At 37.3% G+C, this 22,804-nt stretch overlaps 1 protein-coding gene across 1 annotated transcript in view; it reads left to right on the top strand.

Annotated features, from left to right (window-relative positions):
- The window catches only part of UGCG (UDP-glucose ceramide glucosyltransferase), a 37,140-nt gene extending 16,166 nt beyond the window's left edge, over window positions 1-20,974 (top strand). The window contains exons 2-9 of the mRNA XM_038124715.1: window positions 9,353-9,494; window positions 12,956-13,058; window positions 13,969-14,070; window positions 14,438-14,550; window positions 16,453-16,631; window positions 17,090-17,176; window positions 17,599-17,788; window positions 18,539-20,974. Of these exons, the coding sequence (XP_037980643.1) occupies window positions 9,353-9,494; window positions 12,956-13,058; window positions 13,969-14,070; window positions 14,438-14,550; window positions 16,453-16,631; window positions 17,090-17,176; window positions 17,599-17,788; window positions 18,539-18,709 (1,087 nt within the window). The 3' untranslated portion in view covers window positions 18,710-20,974. The remainder of the gene's footprint in view (window positions 1-9,352; window positions 9,495-12,955; window positions 13,059-13,968; window positions 14,071-14,437; window positions 14,551-16,452; window positions 16,632-17,089; window positions 17,177-17,598; window positions 17,789-18,538) is intronic.
- The last annotated feature ends 1,830 nt before the right edge of the window (window positions 20,975-22,804 follow it).

The raw sequence follows: 22,804 nt of genomic DNA, 5'->3' as shown, positions 1-22,804 counted from the left end.
GTGGGCTTAAATCTGGACAGAGAAGTATAAGAAATGGATACTTGATAATCGTATGTTATTCAGCCCTACTTGTATCATTGCAGAGTCCTCTTGTGTTTCTCTGCCTCCATGTTTTGCTTCCTGATGGGATCTACTAGAGCTATGACAATGGTTGCTTATATATGCCCAATCTCTCCCACCTTCATATTCAGACAAAAACCTGTACATATATATTTATTATACAAAATGTAATTATGTTAATGTATACTTATTATATAATATTATATATAGAAAAATATTCACATAAGAAACTTAGCAACAATGGAGTCATAGAATAGTTTAGTTTGGAAGAGTTTTCCAGAATCATCAAGTCCAACTGACCACTGCCATGTCCACCACTAAACCGTGTCTATAAGTGCCATATCTAGACACCTTCTAACTATATCCAGGTTTGGTAACTGCCACTTCCTTGGATGGCCCATTCCAATGCTTGCTAAGCCTTTTGAGGAAGAAATTTTTCCTAATATTCAACCTAAACTTAACCCACTGCTGCAACTTGAGCTTCTTCCTCTTGTCTTGTCACTTGCTGCTGGGACCAGAGACTGACCCCCATGTCACTACAGTCTTATTTCAGGGTGTTGTAGAGAATTATAAAGTCACCCCTAAGTCTCCTTTTCTCCAGGATGAGCACCCTCAGCTCCCTCAGTCTCTTCTCATCAGACTTATGTTCCAAGCCCTTCCCTAGCTACTTTGCCCTTCTCTGGACACACTCCAGCACCTCAGTGTTCTTGTAGTGAGGGACCCAAAACTGAACACAGCACTCATGGCACAGCCTCAGCACTGTACAGGGGGACAATCAATGGTGGTCCTGCTGGCCACACTATTGCTGGTACAGGCCAGGAGGACCATTGGCCTTCTTGGCTACCATGGACACATGGCTGGCTCATGTTCAGCCGCTGTCCACCAGCACTCCCAGGTCCTTCACCTCTGGGCTGATTTCCAGCCCCTCCCCAGCCTGCGGCTCTGCACAGGGTTGTTGTGACCCAAGTGCAGGACCTGGCACTTGGCCTTGTTTAACCTCATACAACTAGCCAATCAATCCAGGCTGTCCAGATCCCTCTGCAGAGCCCTCCAGCAGATCAACTTGGTGTCATCTGCAAACTTACTGACAGTGCACTCAATCCCTTCATCCTGACCATTGAGAGAGATATTAAACAGGGCTGGACCTGATACTGACCCCTGGGGATCACCACTGCTGACTGGACACTAATTGGATTTAACTGGATTCCTCACCATTCTCTGGCCTGGCTATCCAGCCAGCTGTTAACCCAGCAAAGAGTGCATCTGTCCAAGGCATGGGGAGCCAGTTTCTTCCAGGAGAATGCTGTGGGAAATGGTTTCAATGGCCTTACTGAGTCAAGGTAGACAACACCTGTGGCCCTTCCCTCATCTACCAAGTGGGTCACCTTGTCCCAGAAGGTGATGAGGTTGGTCAAATAGAACCTGCCTTTCCTAAACCTATGCTTATCCCCAGGTTGTCCTGTACATGCCATATGATGACACTCAAGATGATCTGCATCAGAACCTTCCTCAGCACTGAGGTCAGGCTGACAGGCCTGTAGTTAGTTCCCCAGATCCTCCTTCCAACCTTTCTTGCAGATGGCTGTCATGTTGGGTCGTTGGAAGTATTACTGGAAGTAAACTGGGGCTTCCCTCATTAGCCAGGACTGCTGGTAAGTGATTGAAAGAGGCTTGGTGTGCACTTCCTTGAGTTCCCTCAGTAGTCTTGCATGGATCCCATCTGGCCCCAGACACTTGTATGTCTAAGGTTTGTCCCAGGTTATGGGGACTTCATTCTGCTCCCTATTCCTTTCTTTTCACTCAAGGACCTTGTTACCTGGAGAATAACTGGTCTCACTATTAGACACTGAAACCAAGAAGACAGCATCTGAGCCTTTTCATATAATTTCCCATTATGTTTCCCTCTGCATCCAGTAAAGAATGGAGGTTCTCCTCAGCTCTCCTCTTGTTGCTAATGTGTTTATATATCATTTTATAGTCTTCTGTGGCAGTAACAAGATCAAGTTCTAGTTGTGTTTTGGCCCATCTAGTTTTCTTTGTCCATAACTTAATGAAACCAGAGCTGCCTGCATTGTCTTTCAAAGGTCATAAACTCTCCTTTTCATCCTGAGTTCCAGCCAAAGTTCCTTCTTTAGCCAGGTCACTCATCTTCTCTGCCTTGTCTTTTGGCACATGGGGATTACCTGTTCCTTTAGGATTTCCTTTTTGAATGTGAGGATAGCCTCCTAAGGTACTTTGTTCAACAATTTCCTAAACAGGCCAAAGTCTGCCCTCTGGAAGTCCTAGGTGGCAGCTCTGCTGACCTTTCCTACTTTTCCAAGAATTAGAAACTCCATTTTGTGATTGCTGTGCTGCAGACAGCCTCCAATCATCCCAGTATCCACCAGTCCTCAGATCACAAACAAAAGATCCAGTAGGGCCCCCCGCAATGGGCTCACTCAGCTTCCTGATACCAGTGGTATCTTCTGCACACTCCAGGAACCTCCAAGACTGCTTTTTCTTTGCTGTATTGTATTCCCAAATAGAAGTCCCCATGAGACTTAAATAGAAGTCCCCATGAGGAAAAGGGCTAATGATTATGAGACTTCTCCTAGCTGCTTGTAGAATAATTCATCTGTCTCTTTTTCCTGGTTGGGTGGTCTATAACTAGCTCCCACCAGGGTTTCTGCCTTTTTGGCCTATTACCCTGAATACTGCACATAAACACTTAACCCTATCATCACAATCATTAAACTCTAGACAACCAAAACAGTCCCTAACATACTGGCTACCCCACCATCTCTCTTTCCCTGATTATCCCTTGTGAAGGGTTTAGAGCCATCCATTGTAGCACTTGAGATGTTGCACTGTGCTTCTGTGGTGATAGCTATGTCATAGTTTTCCAGCTGCACTATGGCTTCCAGCTCCTCCTGTTTGTGGCCTATGCTGCATGCATTCATCTAGATGCATTTCAGCTGGATAATTAATCCTGCTGCCTTTTTCTTTTTGAGGTTTGTGACAGTTTTCAAACACTTCTGTTGTTTCTAGGACATCAGTAACTCTTATGTCTTTGCTGCAACATAGAACTCAATCCCTCCGCCTCCACTGAGATGGCCAGCTGACAGACCTCACTAGCATGCTGTCCCTTAAATACTGATAGGCTGTCCCCAAGCTTATGCCTTCCCCCTTTAAATTAGTTTAAAGCTCCTACTTTAATGAGGTGTGATAATACCTATGCAAAAATCCTCTCCCCCTCTTTGAGACAGGTATACACCATCTGTTGCCAGAAGGCCATGGTGTCATGTAAACCAACCATGGATCAAGAATCCCAAAATTCTGCTGATGACACCAGTTACAGAGCCAGGTATTATATTCTGCTTGATCTTCCTGTGGTGTTTTTTCTCTCATCCTTCTTTGCAACTGGAAGGATATAGGAGAAACTATTTGTGTTCTGATCCTGTAACTAGTTGCCCCAAGGACATAGTTCTGCATGCGTTGTTTTCCATATAGAAGGCCTATTTCTGTATGAAAAGGATTCTTGATTACTTAATTTTAAAAGGATCAGATGACTGTATAAAAAGTTACTGCTGTGAGATACTGGAACTTTTTTGTTAGCTGTCTATAAATTCTTACGTGGAACTGTCTTTATACTATTACATTGGGGGTAGGATTTTATGTCTGCTAATACTAGTCTTGGTGAAACTATGATGCTGTTAACACTTTGATGAATTTAGGGGTTCTCTGTAATACTTTTTGAAATCCTACAGTCTTTTTCAGTTGTATTTAATGTACTGACCAGTATGGTATACCAGTAGCAAATTTCATTTTTTTTTTCTTTTGTGGATAAAGGTACCAACTTTTGGGAGTGTTTTAATTATATATACATGGTTAAATATATAGATATATTTCATTATATATATAATATGTGAAGTGAAGAAGATTTGAGGAGCTCATCCTTTTTACCTTTCTGTTACCAAAAGTAGAATAATCTCACATTTTCTTATTCCTGTTTAGGATGAGACCTTATGTCCTGTATTCCATAGCAGACTAACACTCCACAAAGACCTGTTTGAGATGTTTCAGATCACTAAAAATTCAGAAGTAGAAGCAGGAAAACAAGTCCCTTTCAGAAGTAGTAATCTGCTGCCTTATCTTGATGGTCTGTGAAACCACAGTCTTCAAGGAATGTCATAAGTGCTTTCTGCATCTTGTTTTGCCATCTGGCAGTGTCTAAGTATCTAAGTATTACAAATTTCTCATCAAGATTTACTTACCTCCCTCTCACAGGATAGTTCTTTACTTAAACTAGCTGCTGAGGGAAGGTTGATATGGGGGAGTAAGGACTGTTGAGGTTTTTTCAGCTGTGTTTAAAATGTGTATGTCTGAGAGATCCAGCAGCTTGTCTACTGTAGCAAGGTTTTTGGTTGTGCTAGAAGAGATGGTGAGGGACTTTCTACAAGGTCATGTAGAGATAAGAGAAGGGGGGTGTGGCTTCAAACTGGTGGAGTAGGTTAGATTAGATATTAGGAAGAAATTCTTTACTGTGAGGGAGGTGAGGCGCTGGAACGGGTTGCCCAGAGAAGCTGTGGATGCCCCATCCCTAGAAATGTTGAAGGCCAGGTTGAGCCGGGCTGTCAGCCACCATATTTAGTGGAAGGTGTCCCTGCCCATGACAGGGCATTGGAACTAGATGGTCTCTAAGGTCACTTACAGCCCATTCTGCCTTTAATGAGCTGGGGAGAGGAAGTGTTGTCTTGGCCTTTTTTTTTTTTGGTTGCATGAATTGGTAGAGATTAGCATGAATTCTTTCTGGACAGTGATAACTTGTTGGGATTTTGTCTTTGGAGACTTTTTCCCCTCTGCTGAGAGGAAATCTATGGTACAGGCTTCTGTGGGTTAATTATTATTGTGATGAGCAACCAAGTTAGAGAAGATTTTACAGGTCCTTTTTCCATGCTGCTGGATAGTGAAACTACAGCTGTTGACATGATTCCCATATGGCTGCTTTTTCTTTTTTCTTTCCTCACTTATGTATGCCAGTACCAGACTGTACAAAAAAAATCAGTTTCACTACCTAGGGACTGCAGGCTGATTAATTTAATAAATGTGGGTGCCAAAGTGCTTAAATATAACCTGGCTACATTCACACATGCTATCTGAAAGTGCTTACGAACACTGCTCTGCCAGCAGCTGTTTCAGAGTTCAAAGGTTGTTGGTGGTTTTGACTGCTTTGAACTAATATCAATGCAAAATAACATATTATCCTATACACGGTACAAACCTTTGAGAAAGGATTGCTTAGCTTTATAATTTTGAACTGTGTGTGTTATACATGCAGAGTTTGTAGAAATTAAGACCTTTGTGATCACAATGTATGTCTGAAAGAACTGAACCAGCATAAGCACAAGGTAGTGCTCAAAAACACCATCTTCATCTTACCTCTCTTTGGAGACTTTTGTGTATATATCATAGCAGATTCACTTAAAATGTACTTGCATCAACAGTGTTAATGATCCTTAAATTTAGTCTATTATTTTGACTTCCCCATTACATGTTAGCCTGAATTTCAATACTGTAACTTTTTTAATGGTTGGCCTGTTTCTCTGGTAGGTTTTCAATTTAACTCTTTCTCAAAATATGCCACTTCACAAATAGTCCCCAGTGTAAAATGGTCTGATTTACTGTTAATTTGCTGTTTGGTACATGGACTCTAGCAGAGCACCATAGTTACTTTAGTGTCACAATACCTCAGTGCTTTCAAAAGGGCAGGCTGCCACTTTTATGAAGTGTTATGAATAGCGCATGAACTAAAGTCTTAAGATAGAATGTTAGGGACAGTCTTGCCAGTTGCTGTCAAAACTGTATGGTGCTTCAGAGCTGAATGGATTGTGATAATGCTGCATGTCTTACTTGTGTGTTTTTCAAGGTTTCTCTATTTCCTTCTCTTACTGTAATTCAGTCACTCTCATAATACTGTGTCAGCATGGTTTGTAATATGTTGCCTTGCAAGAGTCTGCAGTTTTTTCATTTCGTGCTTATTTACCACAGTCCTGCCTCAGAGCTGTCCTCACAACTTAGTACGCTGACATTTCCTTATAGTATTTCCTGTTTGTCATGGCTTTTGTTGCTGTACAAAGCTCTATGCATTGCTACACCTTTTTTTTTTTTTCCTGCCTTGCATTACCTACTTTTTGACCCTCCTGGTCAAAGTTGCATTCATGACACTCTCCCTTTTTATTGGCACTAAAGGCCTTATTTCCTGTTATGTTTTTGAACATTGCAAGGAAAATTTCTGCCTGGGGTAGCTATCTGAATTACTGCTTTTTTTTTTTCCTTTGGTCTGACCATCTTTTGGCAGTTAAACAGTCAGCAAGACTATTTCAATTTACCTCTGAAGAGACTAGGCCTGGACTCAAAAACAGCACTAAGACATAATCTGCTTTGTTCTTCCCTCTTCTTGGTCAACCCATTGTTTATTTTCTGTAACATTATGCTCATGATGTCTAGCTGCTAACCTAAAGGCAAACATGCTGGCTGGGGCTGATTAGGTATCAAATGCCACTGTCCCACTTGAGGGGAAAAAAAAATCTAGAGATCTACTGGAATCTCTTCTCTTACTGGAGCTTGTTCATAGTTCAGTAATTTTACTTGAAGATGAGAATTGATATCATTAGATACACATTGCAAGAAAATAGTCTTTCAATCTGACTGCTCTTCATGGTAGAGAATTGCAGTATGTGGTACATATGTTAATTTGCAAATTCTGTTTCTGCAGATACTTGTCTCTGTTATTTGTGTATATGTATTTCCTTGATGCAAATCCGATTGTATACTACTAGCCCATTGTCATGATGTGGTTTACCACAGAAAACCAAAGGAAATTAAGCCTCTCTGAATAAAAGAGACTGGACCCAGAAAGATTTGAAATATACCCAAAAAAGTGATTAAAACCAAAGGACGTTAGATGTTGGTACCAGAAAATTGATGTATTTTATGTAATAGTAAAAGAGGCAAAGAGAAAGGAAGAGGAAAGAAAGAAATAGGAAAAGAGGTGACCATGGGGGGTGAGGGGACAGGGGGAGAGTGGCAGGGGTTTAGGTGGAAGCATGTCACCCATCCAAGGGTCCCAACAACATCTTGTTGCTCCCCTCCATCTGATCTCAGTAGTGGCGGTCCCCCATTGCTGCTGCCACACGCTGAAGAGTTCAGAATTCCATGGGTTCATCCATGCTTTGGGCAGGTGGGAACACCCGGGTGCCTCCCTTGCTGGGATCCAGTTTGACACTGTCCCTTGCAAGACTGAGGGTCTGTTGCATCATCTGCAGCGCTCTGGTGCGGGGTCTGGGGGTCCCCTTTGGGGGGGGCGTTTGATGGGCCATGATGCCCTCTCTGCTGTGGATAAGTTTTTCCCAGGGTGAAGGGGCCCCTCATGCAATCTTCTCTGCCCAGCAGAGGATGGTCACTGCCTCTCACCAGAGCCTTTCTAGCGCCCAAAACCTCTGCTCCTGCACCCTTTGGTGCCAGGGTGTGTTTGGGCTTGGCAGCTGACAGCCCTGGGGCTGCGGTCTCCACTCCAAAAGTGTTAAGCTTGATTCCTGGGTGAATGTATTCTTCTTTCTGAAGACCTGAATTTACTGTATCTTATCTCCATCAGTGAGCAGTTCACTGCCTCAATCAGAAGGTCTGTTCAGGGTGTGGTGGTCTTCTCTGCATTTTTTGAAATACAGTTTCACTATATAAGTCAAAGTCCTTCACGAAGATGTTTAAGCCATAAGTTGTAATATTCAGTCTCCAATACCCATCAATCTTTCTGAATTCAATTTTGTGGTCGTTTATACAGGAGTGTCAGATTAAGCATTCATTTTAGTGAGCTGTGATGTTATTGCCGACACATTTTATATCTTCATTGTGGCAGTTAGGGACATGGTTTAGCTGTGGACTTGGTAGTGCTGGGTTAACAGTGTGACTTGATGATCTTAAATGTCTTTTTCAAAACCTAAACAATTCTGATTCATCGCTGAAATACTAGAAACTGTTTGAAATTCTGTGTAAAAGTTTACCTATGGTTCTGACCCAGCCTGGTGTCATACTTTTAAACTACAGTTAATTGATCCATAATCTTTTCTTGGAGTTGTTAACAAACTGATCAGTAGGATCAACTGTTTCCCCTGTGCTTTTAGTTTGCTCTGAATTTTGCATAACTTGAAGCAGGAAAAAGCACCTGAGCCTTTCACTTTTTGCCTTGTTTACAGTAAATTGTTTTTTATTATTATTTTGTTGTAATACTGTTATAAATGACAATATTATATTGGCTTTTGCATTTATGTATTAGCTTTTGCGTGTTATTATTAATCAGAAGTATTTTGATATGGTACAATATATACTTGCTTTTAGCTGCTATTGGCATAGTATAATCTCTCAGTTCATGTAGGCACCGTATAGCTTCTTTAAATAGTACTGTAATATATGTGTGTGTATATATATATATATATATAATTTCTTAGACCGTAGCCTAATAGAGACTGTGGGATGTTAAAGTGCTTTTTCATGTAACTAACTCAGCAAATGGTGTAAAATAATTAAGTAATTTCCCATGTTCAGGGACTATCTTATCTGAAAGACAAGGTAACTCAGGCAAAAAACGAGAACACAGAGAGATGAAGAATTTATTGACCCTGATTATCAGGGAATAAAACCCCGAGAAGAAATAAACTATATTGATCTAATCAACAGGATGGCATGCAGACAAGTCAAAGGTTAAAAACTGAGCAGGAAAATCCCTGAAACATCTAAAATCACAAGAATGTTTGAATAATAAATGAAACTCATGAATATGTATGTAATGTAACAGTATATAGAGAACATTGCTTTACACTAACTGGTGTGTTTTCTGGCCCATTGCCAAAAACACTCCAGCTCTGAATATTTGTATTTTCTTTTCATCCCATATTAAAGTTTTACAAATTCTCAAGTGTGCCCTTTGTTTTTCACTACTGTGAGTTTTAATGCTGTGAAGGAAGACAGAAAAATCTCATTTCTTCTGCAGTTTGAAAAAAGGTCATGTTCCTGTTGCTCAAAATGCATTGTGTAAAATGCATTAATCTAAAATATCTATTAAGTTAAATAAAGCTGACTGTAAACCACATGTCATGCTAAGGTTTTTTTTAGGTGTTGCCTTTGACATCAGCTGTTGACATCAATTTTGACATCAACTATTGGATAACTCCAAAGGTTTCTTAGTTCGGACTGTATTTTGAATGGCTTTCTCCAGCATGTTTTTTTAAGTGGTATTCTATGCTATTTGTCATTACAGACGCCTCCACCTCAATAAGAAAGCCACGGACAAACAGCCATATAGCAAGCTGCCTGGTGTTTCACTTCTAAAGCCACTAAAAGGCGTGGATCCTAACCTGATCAACAACCTAGAAACCTTCTTTGAGCTGGATTATCCTAAAGTATGTATGTTATTTAGTGTAGTTTTTTTTCCTCCTCTGTCTCAAAAAGTCACCTGACAAGCTTGGATGTGAGCTATGCTGCTTGATTGTTTTGGATTGTTTTTCCTTCTGTAGAAAATGTATCATTACATATTTTACACGTTGCAAACAAAACTTACTCCTTTTTAAAAAGCTGTCTATTGAGGAGCATGTCCAAGGCTTTAGGGTGAAACATACTCTACACTCCACTAAGATTTGCTTAATCAGTATTTCTGTATTGTGGTGTTTATAGATTTAAGTGTTTTATAATGCTGCAAGAGCTTACTTGAGAGGCAAGAAATTCTCCTCAGTTGACTACTTCTCTGTAAGAGATCCTCCAGTGGAGAACACTTTAACTGATAACCTGAAACTTTTTGGTGGTTCTTTCTGATGGCTCATCTAATGAAGAGTTGCTCAGTGATGAGATAGTGTACCTCACCAGTTGTTGGTAGGTAGGGTAGTGTCTAAGCCATGTGTTAGTGTTGTGAAGCAAATAGTTCATAAAAGCTCACATTTTCTGTTGAGCACTGTTTGAATGTGTAATACAAGCAATAAGCAATGTAACTGATAAATGTGTCAGTTGCTCTCCTTGCTCTAAAGAGCCTAAAAGAAGTCTGTAAATGTTTGCTGTGTCATTCAATATTTGAAGTATGCTCCTGTGGATGGGAAGAGGTACACTGTTTACTGAATTTGTGTCTGCTGAATTCTGAAATTTAAAATTTAGCTTTAATATAAAAACTCCCCTTTTCTCAGTTCTTCTCAAAACTGCATCTGACACTGCTTCTCCAATTGTAGAAGGTCAGCGGTTTGTGTGAGCTGTACAGTAAGTGTTTGTGTATTCTGAGAGCCTTAAACTGACACCTAAGTAGGCAGGGTAAAACAAATAAAAATCCCTAGCACTTGGAACTTATCAGAAATCGGATTTTTTTTTTTTCTGTAATGAAGTTTTGAGCCTTTTGAAAGCTTCAGACAAGACACATGAATTCTTTCAGGTCAATAAAGTGCAATTAAGTGTGGCCAAGCACATTTTAAAGCATACTTGAGGGAAGCTGCATATGCCAGTATTGCAAACAGTGCCAAGAATCTTCACCAATATCATAAGCTGTTATATGACCTATAATGAACATCTGAACATCCACACATTATGCAGCTGAAACATTTGGCTACAAATAAAACTTGTTAAATAATTCAAAAATGTTATGTTGGATCTTGCTTTACAAAAGGTAGTCTTGGTCCTTAGTTCTGAAAACATAATTTTAAAATGTTGCTACTCCACACAAAGCTGAGTTTCAGGTAATATTAGATAATCATATTTTTTCCAAGGAGAGTGAAAATGCATGCGTGAATGCTTCAGTTTACTGCAGCACAGATTAGCAGATGGGCAAGGTCCCCAGACTGTCTGAAAAAACTTTTTTATAGTTACTGTCCAGAACTACTTTAAGAGATTGACCACAAAAATTAGAGCAACAGTATTGCCTGGTATTTAAAATTCAGCTGTGCAGTGAAAAATTATTATGAAAGACTAATCTGTAACTTTTTCCAGTGAAGTTGAATTCAACCTGCAGTGATAATGATTCTCTTCTGTGATACTCCATGTGTGAAATACTTGTCTCTTGAATGGAATCCAGTTATGCTGTCTCAAAACTGCAGGACTTTCACATAATATTTTTATCAGTGAAGAGTTCTCATCTACTGTGCATATTGTAATTTTCCAAAAGCTTCTCTAGTCATGTTAAATTCAAATGAACTTGATAGTAATGTTTGTGTCAATAAGCATTTTTTTACTTTGCTACTGCATACAAAGGCCTTTTGTTTTGAATTTTTCTCAAATATTGGAGTCTGAAATATCTGGTTTACTTCTGGTTAAATTTCTTGGAAAATATGGATATAGAAGTGTCATTGCTGCTGTGAATTGAAGATTGATTATATAATGACTTCGAAAACCGGTTTTATTTGACGAATTTAATGTGCAGTAAAAAAATTATTTCTTCAGTTATTTATTTCGATGGCATTCATGCTGTCAAGATTCTGTTGTGATGAGCCGACCTGTCGGCTTAATAAGACAACTCTTAAAATCCATTCTCCATGCTGTAAGATGGTAGAAGTCAAACACTGCATGCTTGTTAGCCAAATTGACTTTAAGTTTGCATTCTGAGAGGTAAAGATATTTGCCTGATAGTTTGTAGTGCTAGAACAAATTTTAACTCCCGTTTAAATGATTTTAAATTTCCTCAGTATTCTGAATGGAGTTAGAGTAGATCAAGCTTTTGTGTAAAACAATACCACTTATTAATTTGAAGTATATATATTTAACTTAATATCTTCTGTTGTATCTAAAACCCTCTAATACCCCTTCCTGAACAAGAACATCAAAATTTTTTCATCATAGAGCCAATAGGAAGCTTTCAAAATTCAGAGAGTTTTTGCTTAAGTAGTTTAGTGAAAATAAAATTTAGTGAAATAATAAAATAATGTAAGGGAGAATAAGAACTGTTTTGATTGCTAGTTGGGATTCTTTTTTTACAGCAGCTACTGCAAATGTCCAAGAAAATTGGTTCTTGTTGTGATTGAATTTTTCAGTCTTGGGCTGTAAAAATGGCTTCTGGGTATCCTGATCAGAAATTTGCATTTTTGTATTTTAGTCTTTGTATTGGAGTTTTAATAGCTCTAATTTTAATAAGGTAAAAAAAAGTTACATCAAGTAAGAAGTATTTGCTTCATTGCAAAAGCAGAAGTACCTTTATCAAAGCTGCCTCAATGTTGAGTGATTTATTTCTTCACCCACTATCACTAGCTTGTATAAGCATGTAGCAGCTGGCGTTTTCCCTTGCCACTTGTTTTTTCAACCATTATTCTATTAATAAGAAAATACAGATATGTTACATATACATACTCCTGGGCTTTGTTGTACAACTAAGTATACATATGTATACATACTAGTCTCTGTGGGTTGTGTTCCAACTCTGTTCTGCATATGTATCTGTAAAGTAAAGGAATGGAAGATGTAGTTCAGAGGTATACAGTCATAGTGTATCATAACCTCATTCTTTAATATTTCAGGTGCTGTTATTTCCTTGAATGTAATATTGGATTTAAGATTTGTACGTGAGCAAAAATGGAAGTGGAAACAAAAATTTTACCTTGTACACCAGAACATCTTATTTCATGACTAATAGAAACCCTTCAATAACAGCAGGAGTAATGTTCATTAGTAAAAGAGTTCATTGAGACACAGCCTTAGTTGTTTTTTCACAAGTACTTGGCTGTGCATTAAAAAACTAGGCTCATTTAGCTGCAAAACAACCCCTTTGTTTTTAATTCTATAACAGCACTCTTTATTTTTTAGCTTACTACGCTCTTAAGCTTTATTTCATAGACCGTTTGGATATTAGCTGTATGTATGTAAATATATATGTGAGTGTATACATTTTTTTTTTTACTAGTATGAAGTACTACTCTGTGTACAAGATCATGATGATCCAGCTATTGATGTGTGCAAAAAGCTCCTTGGCAAATACCCAAATGTTGATGCTAGACTGTTTATAGGTAAGCAGTGCAACTTGAAGGTGGGACTCTGACTTGTAAAATGATAGGTCTTCAAATCCATATGGAATACTCTACATGGAGATGAAGACTCCATATGTATATGGACTTAAATAGTTGTCTTGTTCAGCCCATGTTGCTTCTTTAGCTTAATCACCAGTTTGCAGTAAAAAGTAAGGTTGTAGTCAGTCTGTGACAGAATTCCAAGAAAACTTTAGAAGTAATGATTTGGGTAACCCCCTGCAATTTTCCCTCATAATTCTAAAACAACAGTTTAAATCCTGTCTTTGCACTGAGCTAAATGTGCAGGAAGTGACTCAGAGCTGTGGCTGTATTTGAGCTTGAGGTCCTGCTACAATCCTTTTTAATCTGCTTAGGCTGTATGGCTCTTTTTCACTTTATATTTTAGTTAGTAGAGGAAAGGGATATTACAACAAGGTAGTAAAATATAACTTTCTTTTTCTTTGATATAAAAAAAACTTTACCATGCCTGTCAGCTGGATGTAAAGGAGTGTGTGTCACTTTATTCTGCTCCTTTTTAATATTTCTGCTGAAATTACTGTAGAATACAATCTTCATAATCATAGTCTCAAGGAATAAGAGATGAATAGTGTTTACCTTCAAGAATGTAGTAATAAGCTTTATAGTTCTACTGCTCCTTTAATTACATTAATCTTGCTGCCCTGCCATTTTAAGGAAACATTTGAATATTTTTTCCTTTTATTTTTCTAATTATAAAATATAGAAGTGAAGGTATACTTAAAAGATAGATATTTTGTATAAAAGTGGACTTTAAGAATTGGTGGGTAAATATTTACTCTTCTTCAGTTCATATATTTAAATATTTTGGATATTGAATCTGAATTCCAAAGACTCCCCATACATTATTTTTTATGATGTTTGTATTTTTTAGGTGGCAAGAAGGTTGGCATCAACCCCAAGATTAATAACTTAATGCCTGGCTATGAAGTTGCCAAATATGATCTCATATGGATTTGTGATAGTGGAATCAGAGGTAGGTGTGTATGTGCTAACTGTGCTTATTCACCATAAGCAAGCAGATTTTGGAGATTATTTTAACTGAGGCTATAAGCAGAAATTAAAGTTAAAAGTCTGAAAAGAAATGTTTTTGTGAAATAAAAGATTAGCCTCTAATTAGAGGAGAAAATACCTTTAAAAATACTATTCACAGTTTCCATTGTATTTGTTGTTGATCATAATAATTGTTAATCACTAATATTATTTTTCTGAAACCATACAGGATGCATCAAAGCATATGTACTCTTGATACTGATAATAAAATGAGAATTAGTGTCTCGATGCTGTAGTATGCTAATGACAGAGTTGCTCCATCAAGTGTCATTTTTTCATTTGTCACTTAGTAACACCAGACACGCTGACAGATATGGCCAATCAAATGACTGAGAAAGTGGGCTTGGTCCATGGGCTTCCCTATGTTGCTGACAGACAGGGGTTTGCTGCTACCCTTGAACAGGTGAGTGCAGTGTTGGCAGGGGGGGACAATCTTGTTCTTTTTGCTTACAGAACCTTGCTGAGTGAAAGCTGTATTGTGCCTCTTGTACTTCGTGAGTGAGGAAATGGTTATTTTTAGCTGCAGTCACACTTCCAACTCAGGGTAACTAGGACAACTTCTAAGTGTTCCAGAATCCCTCTGTGGTGCTCTGTCTGTTGATTCAGTATTTAAGTTTACAATATGAGCAGTAAAGATCACAAGATACATATTTTGGAGTTTCTATTAAAAATTATTAAAAAACTGAAGAATTGAACTGATTAATGATTTCTAGTGATTATTCAGAAAGGACTAATTAATTCTATTTTGATATCTGAAAAAGCACACAAAAATGGCCATGACAAGTCTAAGCTAAGTCTAGCTCACACAGTATCTTACTTCCAGCAGGATTTACAAGCAGAGCCTTTATGGGAAGTAGAATAAAAGCAAGGCTTATATCCTATTTTCCTCTAATATTGCCTGAGTATTCTGTAATTTTCATCTGAGAGACTGCCTGAGCAGGAGCCAGACTTGTATATTTACTAATCCTTAATACAATAGTATTTTAGTAAGAACAGATTCCTTAAATGAACTTTTCCATTATTTTTTGAGTCCATATAAATTTTTAACAGCTGTAATTTTCTATACCAGGAAGTTGCATAAATCTATTTGTTACATGATCTATATCTGGCTTACTCTGACTCTTGTTCTGTGGTGTGTCATAATTGTATTGTGAAAGAGAAAGTGAAAGGTTGATTCCTATCCACCATCTTCATATTACTCATTCTGTCCTGTTCTCCCCTTTCTTCTTTCTCAGTAAGTTCTCTTTGGTAGAATGAAGAGGTTGAGTTTGCTTTTTTGTTCCTTGTGTCTCAAGGCATGTAATCTAATCAATTTTTATGTGGAGCTGGCAGGTTTAATGCATTTTGGCCCCAAGGCTAACTGGTAGGGATGAAAGACAGAAATGTGAGACATTAAAGTGTGTTGAAATTCTGTACTCCATCATTACTGTAAATGAGGGATGGTTTTGTGCTGATTTTTTTTCTTCCTTTTTTTTCCTTTTTTTTTAATGATACGAAGTCTGAATTTTTTCTTACAAGAGAAAAGCAGAGACCTATAGCACAAATTTCCTAGTACTGTTGTTTGTTAAAGCAAGAATTACAATTCCTGGTCCTGTATTCCTGGAAGAGCTTTTTGACTGCTGATCCAGCGTACTGCAAGATGAGCATGCCTGTTCTTGAATGAGTTACTGTACCAGTGTGAAGACAGTCTACACTAAATAATAATGAGAGGCACTAGTACTCATTCCGTTTTGTAGGTTATACCTAGTCTTCAGGTATTGAATCTTGCAAAAAGATTTTCTCACAATCTGAGTTTTTTCTTCATTGCTTTTGTTTGCAAGCGTGCTAAGTAAACAAATTTCCCATGCTTCCGTAGAATCATATAGTAAGTTTCTAAGAACATGTATGCAGGAATGCAGTTAGTTTTCACATGTCTGTCAGTTATCACCACATAATACATTAATCTTAGTGATTAGTTGGTTACTTAATGGATTTTTAATACATACATTCCCTGAGAAAAACCTTAGTAAATTAGAAATTAAATACAAAATGAAGTGCAGTAAATTAGAAATTAAATACAAAATGAAGTGCAGTAGTTCAATAAAATCTACTTATAGAATTGCAAAAACACAGCCAGTATCACCAATAGATTTCTCAGATCTGGTGATACACTAGCTTTTTTTAAATAGTACTAAAGATCTTTCCAAATACACCATCATAATTGGCCACACCTAGTGTTTTTTAACCTCCATATGTTTCCAGAGGAAAAAGTTGTCAGTGTAGTACTCTAATACAGAGTTTTAAATGCCTTTTGTTTCTTTGACAGGTCTATTTTGGAACTTCACATCCAAGGTCATATATTTCAGCCAACTTAACTGGCTTTAAGTGCGTAACAGGAATGTCATGCTTGATGAGGAAGGATGTCTTGGACCAAGCTGGAGGACTGATAGCTTTTGCACAGTATATTGCTGAAGATTACTTTATGGCCAAAGCTATAGCTGACCGGTAAGACGACTCTGAAGTAAGCTTATTGCTTTAGGTGTAGTTTAAATCTTTCTTTTTGTTTGCTTTTTGGTTTTTTTTTTAAACATATGGCACATACTGTAAGTATAGGTGTTTATGTCAGCTTCACATATATATAGCAAACATGTTAATGACATGTGCTTTGTCCTAACAGTATAAGGCTTTTAGAAATTATTAAGCCATATCGTTGTCAATTCCTTTAGAGAAAAGTTTCAAAACTTGGTTTAAGTTCTGAGTTTAAGTTCTTGGTTTGTTTGGTTTTTTTTACAAAGAAGAGTCTTGTTGAAATAGGGGTTGGTGTTTTTTTTGCCTACACCCATTGTAATAATAGGGCACATATGCCAAAGAAACTTCTCAAGCCTAATAAAATTCTAGTGTTTATCTAGCTGTTTTTGCATCTCTTATTTACACATTTTTATTATAACAAATCCCTTTTTCAGGGGCTGGAAATTTGCAATGGCCACACAAGTTGCAATGCAAAACTCTGGTTCATATTCAATTTCTCAGTTTCAGTCCAGAATGATCAGGTAAGATTTTGATCTTTACTTCCTCTCCCACCCATCCCTGCCCCCTTCTTCTGATGGGGACAACCTGATAATGAGAGGGAATACATTTTCGAAGCTAATTTGATCTAATGCCCAGTGTGCTGAAGTTCAGTGCACAGCTTGATGCATGCTTCTTCGTTAGTGCTGGGAGAGAGGCGCTGACTTTCCACAGAAGAATAACTGTTACAAGTATTAAAAGAAAAATAATGCACCCCTGCCCTTAGTACTTTTAAATGCTATCCATAGCATCGTTGAAAGGGAGGTTTTTTGCAGTATTTTATTTGGAGGTGTTAATTAAATTAGATTAGCTCTTTAGAAAATACCATGATGGCTCATTTGGTGAGGTGGGGAGGAGGAGGTAATGAATAATGCAAAGTCAAAACTGATTAGTTTTTCTTTTCTAGGTGGGCCAAACTACGAATTAATATGTTGCCTGCCACAATAATTTGTGAGCCAATCTCAGAGTGCTTTGTTGCCAGTCTAGTTATTGGATGGGCAGCTCATCATGTGTTTAGATGGGATATAATGGTATTTTTTATGTGTCACTGCTTGGCATGGTTTATATTTGACTACATTCAACTGAAAGGTGTTCAGGTATGTAATTTTATTTTCCAGGAGGTTACTGAAATTACTTATTACCATTGATTTCAGGAAAAAGCTAAGCTTAATTACAACCATAAATAATTCTATTGACATGCAGGAAATAACAGATCCAATCCTGTTACTTCTCAGTCTTCCAGCTTCAGTTACAGTATCATGAAAAGGAAGAAGTAGTTTTGGTTGTAATTTTGTATTCTACAAAATTCTCCACTTGCCTCTGACTTGGCTCTAAAAGTTTGTCTGTCCCCTTAAATAATATTCATGTTCCAAATCTGCTCTACATGGGCATATGCAGAAATTTTAAGCTCTTTTGACAGTACAAGTGCAGAAGCTTTGTGGGCTTTCATTTTGGGGGGGGTATTATTTTATTTTATTTTTGTTGTCACTTTGTCTTATATTTGTTGAGGTGTATGTGTACTCATAGATGCATTTTTCACTTCATTTTGTTAATAATCGGCAAGGATAACTGCTGTAACCTAATTCCAAGGTCTCATAAAATTTTTAACATAGAAAGGTGCAACAAATGTGAACAGCATGTGTTCTTCAAATGCTGTAGAAAATATTTAATATGGGTAATTGTATCTTGAACAAGAAAATTCTTTTGGGTTTTAATGAAGGATGCTATTGATACATAAATCTGCCTAGTAAGCTTTATAAAACATTTTAAAAAGGTTTTAAGTTACTTTAAAATTTCTCTCTTGAATTATCAGTATGATTAAATACCTTGCTTTTTATTATTTCTAGGGTGGTGCTCTGTGTTTTTCAAAACTTGATTATGCAGTAGCTTGGTTCATCAGAGAATCCATGACAATTTATATTTTCCTATCTGCTTTGTGGGATCCCACCATTAGCTGGAGGACAGGGCGCTACCGATTACGTTGTGGAGGCACTGCAGAAGAAATTATTGATGTATAGCCACACATTTGTAGCTGTGAATGTCAAAAAGTGAAGGGGGAAAGAAAAGTATTATAAGTTGTTTATATACTTCCAAGAAAATCTACCTTCAGTAGTTTTATTACTTGTATGTTTGGTATCTGTTCTTCAATTTATTTTTGCATGGCACTTGCATCTGTGAAAATACATCTGTAGTCTTGGCCAAATGGTACCTTCCTTCTATATACAAATAAAAATAGGGAGAATTGGTCCTGACATCTGCTTTCTATTTAAATGCTCTGCAGTAGACTTTTTTTTAAAAAAAATATCCTCTGGGATATGAACAGCTTCTTACTCCTTGGTGTGCTAGGCTAGCAAATCTGGGGTTCACGTAGCTATTTTCTGGCTGGATTGCACAAGGCTGTACCTAATGAAATCATAGAGGTACAGCTGATTTTTGTTTTATCCCACTAAATTGAGCTAGTATTGGGACCTTGGGAAAGAAGCTCTGTAATGTTTTATGCCTACCTCTTGTAGTTGCTGCAGAACAATGTGAATAGAAAGACTAAACTGCTTTGCAAAAACAAACTAAAGTAAACCTGTAGTCTTGTGTTTATATGTATATAGGGACTATTTTAATCATTGCAGTAACCAAAAGTGGACTGAATTTGATAAGAATGAGTTGGAAGGATTTACTGGTCAGGCATATATTATGGGCATCTTTTGGCCACGTCTGATCTGGTTCTGTCTCTTGAACCTTGTTAAGCACTGTGCTGTAACTAGCCAAGGTGATCCCCTCAGTACTTCCATCCTTTTTTAAGGGGTGTTTGGTTTTCCCTGTGAGTGAATGCTTTCATGGTGGGGGGTGGGGGGAGTGTTGGGTGTGAGTGTGGGACATAGTAGGGAGCAGAAATACATTTCAGAAGCATTTCACACATGAGCTATTTTCTTACACAATGTCTTAAGAATGTAATTTCATGATGCAGGTATTTAATATCTTTGTAAAGTGAACATACATACCTATACTAGTCATAATTAAGTATTCAATTGCAGTAGATATTGTGAATATATTAAGGGGCCGGGTGAGTTTGCTGTTACTGATTAAAACTGTAGTCTTAATTTAGGTATCAAACTAAGTTTACTCTTGGCTGTTTGCCTGTTAGTCTAGCCTTTAAATTGGACTTCTGTATTCCAGTGGTATGACTAAAAGGACTAGATTATAATGCATGCCATGGTTTTCCTCTCTCTGTTCACTGTAACTTGGTTTTCAACCTCATTGTGAAATTTCCTAATTTGTGGTGAACTGGACTTGTTTTCTTTGAACACTTTTTAATTAAAAAAAAATAGCAAAGCTAGAGAAGACTGTTGCATAAGCCTTTTCTTTTCATAATTGTATTTATGCTGCTTTACTTTTCTTCAAATGGAATAGCATATTGTCACCATGAATGTGAACTAATTACAAAGTTATGTCAACAAAGCAGCTTTAAAAGTTGGATGATGATGTGTAGCATATTAGCAATAATGACATATTTATTAAAAATGGACTTTTTACCTTACTGAGCCAATCCCTTACCCATCATATGCTACACACGTGTAATGTGTAGGTATTTGTTGTAAAACATACTCTGGGCCAAGATGCTTCATCCACCTTAATATCTCTTTTGCCTTATGGTAACATGGAACTTTTTTAATGGGCATTTCTGTGTGAACAAAGGCTTGTGATGCATGCTTCATTCTTTTCATGTGAATCAGGAAGAAGCACTTTTCCTGAGGAAAGATTTACACTGAAACCTAGTCTAGTTGTGACCCACAAAAGCATTCTTTTTTAAATATTGTTTTTGACATAGTTGAATTTTACTGACAATGTTTGTATCTTCATTTGTTTAATGAAGTTTGATGCCATTCATTGCACTGCTGAAGTGAAGCTTAGCTTGCTACTTAGCTTTATGCTGATTTCTATGCAGGCAATGGAACACAACCAAAAAAAAAAGGCTGAACAGACTTCCGTTTAAAAAACTAGGTGGGGATAATTGTTTAACAGGTGCTTTGGTACTAGTAGAGCCATCTTTGGCTGTGAAAAATAAAGCTTCACTTAAGCAAATGGTTTCATTTGGGTATTGTTTGGTTGATGATGAAATGGAAACCAACAGTGTCAAATGTTGTAGACAATGCTGCAACAGAACTTTTAAAAGTTATAAACAGCTTATGTAAAAGTTATGTTGATTTACAGCTGTGTAGAATACACCTCATTTATTTAAAATAATTGTATTGTTTTTTCCTTTATTTAAAAATAAATTTTGAATACAATCTGTTTGGAGTACTCTTTTCCTTTCTTCAGTGATGCTGTAATGTGACAAATTTAAGTGTTTATGGCAGTTTTGTTAGATTATATTTCTAATTAATCTTCGCAGCAGTAAAGGGATGTGCCTTTAAGTTTTTTTACAACTACACCATCTCTTTTGGATTTTTTGTTTGACTCAAATGCGCCAAACTGATTTTGAGGTATTCTTAATTTTTTAGAGTAACTTCAGTGTACAGAAATTTTACAAGTGAACAGCATAGTTCCCTATCTGTTGTAACTAGCCTAGATTTTAGAGGTGATACCTTTTGCCACAGAACGTGTTGACATTGACAAATAATGTTGATCTACTGCTTTCAGGTACACTAACTCAAAAGCACTCTGAACTTGCTTTGCCATCTAACTTGGCTTTTTTTTGTCTCTTCCCTACCATTTATGAAGATCATGTGAAACTTAGTAAGAGACTGTGTTTATGAAAGGTTTGTTGGAATCCTGCATGCATGGTGTAAACAAACACCACTGGAATCACTTGAAAACTATTTATAGAAACTTAAATGTTCCCAAGTGTATTTTGTGCTCAGTACATTTGCAGCCACACAGCACAATACTTAAATCCTTCTTCCTCAATCCTTTTATTGCTTTCCTGCCTACTGCTAAAATAATATTGTAGTTTTATTCTGTACTTTCAGTTGAAGTCATTCTTCCTTGAGTTCCTTTTGCCACTCTCCTGTTTCCTGCTGAGTGCTGGCTACCTACATTTCCCCTCAAGTCTGTTTTGACAGCTGGAAAAGCTTGTTTCTAACCACCTGTTTTCACAAATCACTTCTTAAAGCTGTTTCATTCATCTTAAAAGCTTTAAAGCCTCACGCCCAATTTCTGATCATCTAATTTTAGAGTGGGTTTGAGCTCCAGCTGTTCTTGGATTCAGCTGGTTCCCCAATAGCACTGATACTGATGATAACTGTTGAGGTTGAGGAGGACTAAAATTTAATATGGCAATAGATATACTTTTAATAGTGTTTTAATAGTTATACAAAAAGATTCCTGCTTTTGTAGTGTCTATGCTTGCATAAATAACACTTAAAAGAGAGAATGGCACTATATAGAATGGCAATAATTTCAAATTTAATTCATCTTTTGGGTCTGAGAATGTGTTAGTTTTGAAGTAATGATCAGATTATACTCAATGGTTTACTACTTGGATATTCAGAATGAATATAAGGTCTACATAAGGTTTTTTATTATTTCCTAAACTAAAATATGTGTCATGGGCAGTACTTATTGTTATAATGCAGCTATCTGGGCAGATGAGAATTTCCCTCCACAAAGTCATCTCTGCTTTTATGTTGGCTTTGGAGAATATATGAAAGATTCTTATGTTAGTGTTGTAAAACTACACTGTAATTGAAATCAGGGTTCTGGGATGTGCTTTAAAAAAAAAACAAAACAAACAAACAAACAAAAAAAACCCAAACCAACCCAAAACACAACAGACAAACAAGAAACCCATCAAACAAAACCAAACCAGAAACCACCGCAGCCAAGGAAACCACCAACCACAGAGCCAAAACCTGCTGACTTCATGCATCCTGTTGATTCTGTACCTTCAGAGTTGGACTGCTTAAATAGTTGTTAACTGTTCTGCACTACACAAACCAATTTCAATTGCCAGCTACCACACGATTGAGAATAAGTGACAATTCTTATGGTTAAATTCACCGCATTATGCTCTTCTTTTTTTGGCAGGTCCCTAAATGTTTCTTTGTAGCAGTTGATAAGGACAGCTGGCTGTGTTTTCAATTTGAAGTACTACCTGTAATCAGTGTCCAGTTTTCCCT

The sequence above is a fragment of the Motacilla alba genome, chromosome Z, assembly GCF_015832195.1.
Source record: "Motacilla alba alba isolate MOTALB_02 chromosome Z, Motacilla_alba_V1.0_pri, whole genome shotgun sequence".
NCBI lineage: Eukaryota > Metazoa > Chordata > Aves > Passeriformes > Motacillidae > Motacilla > Motacilla alba.
This window is presented reverse-complemented; position numbering and strand designations above follow the sequence as displayed.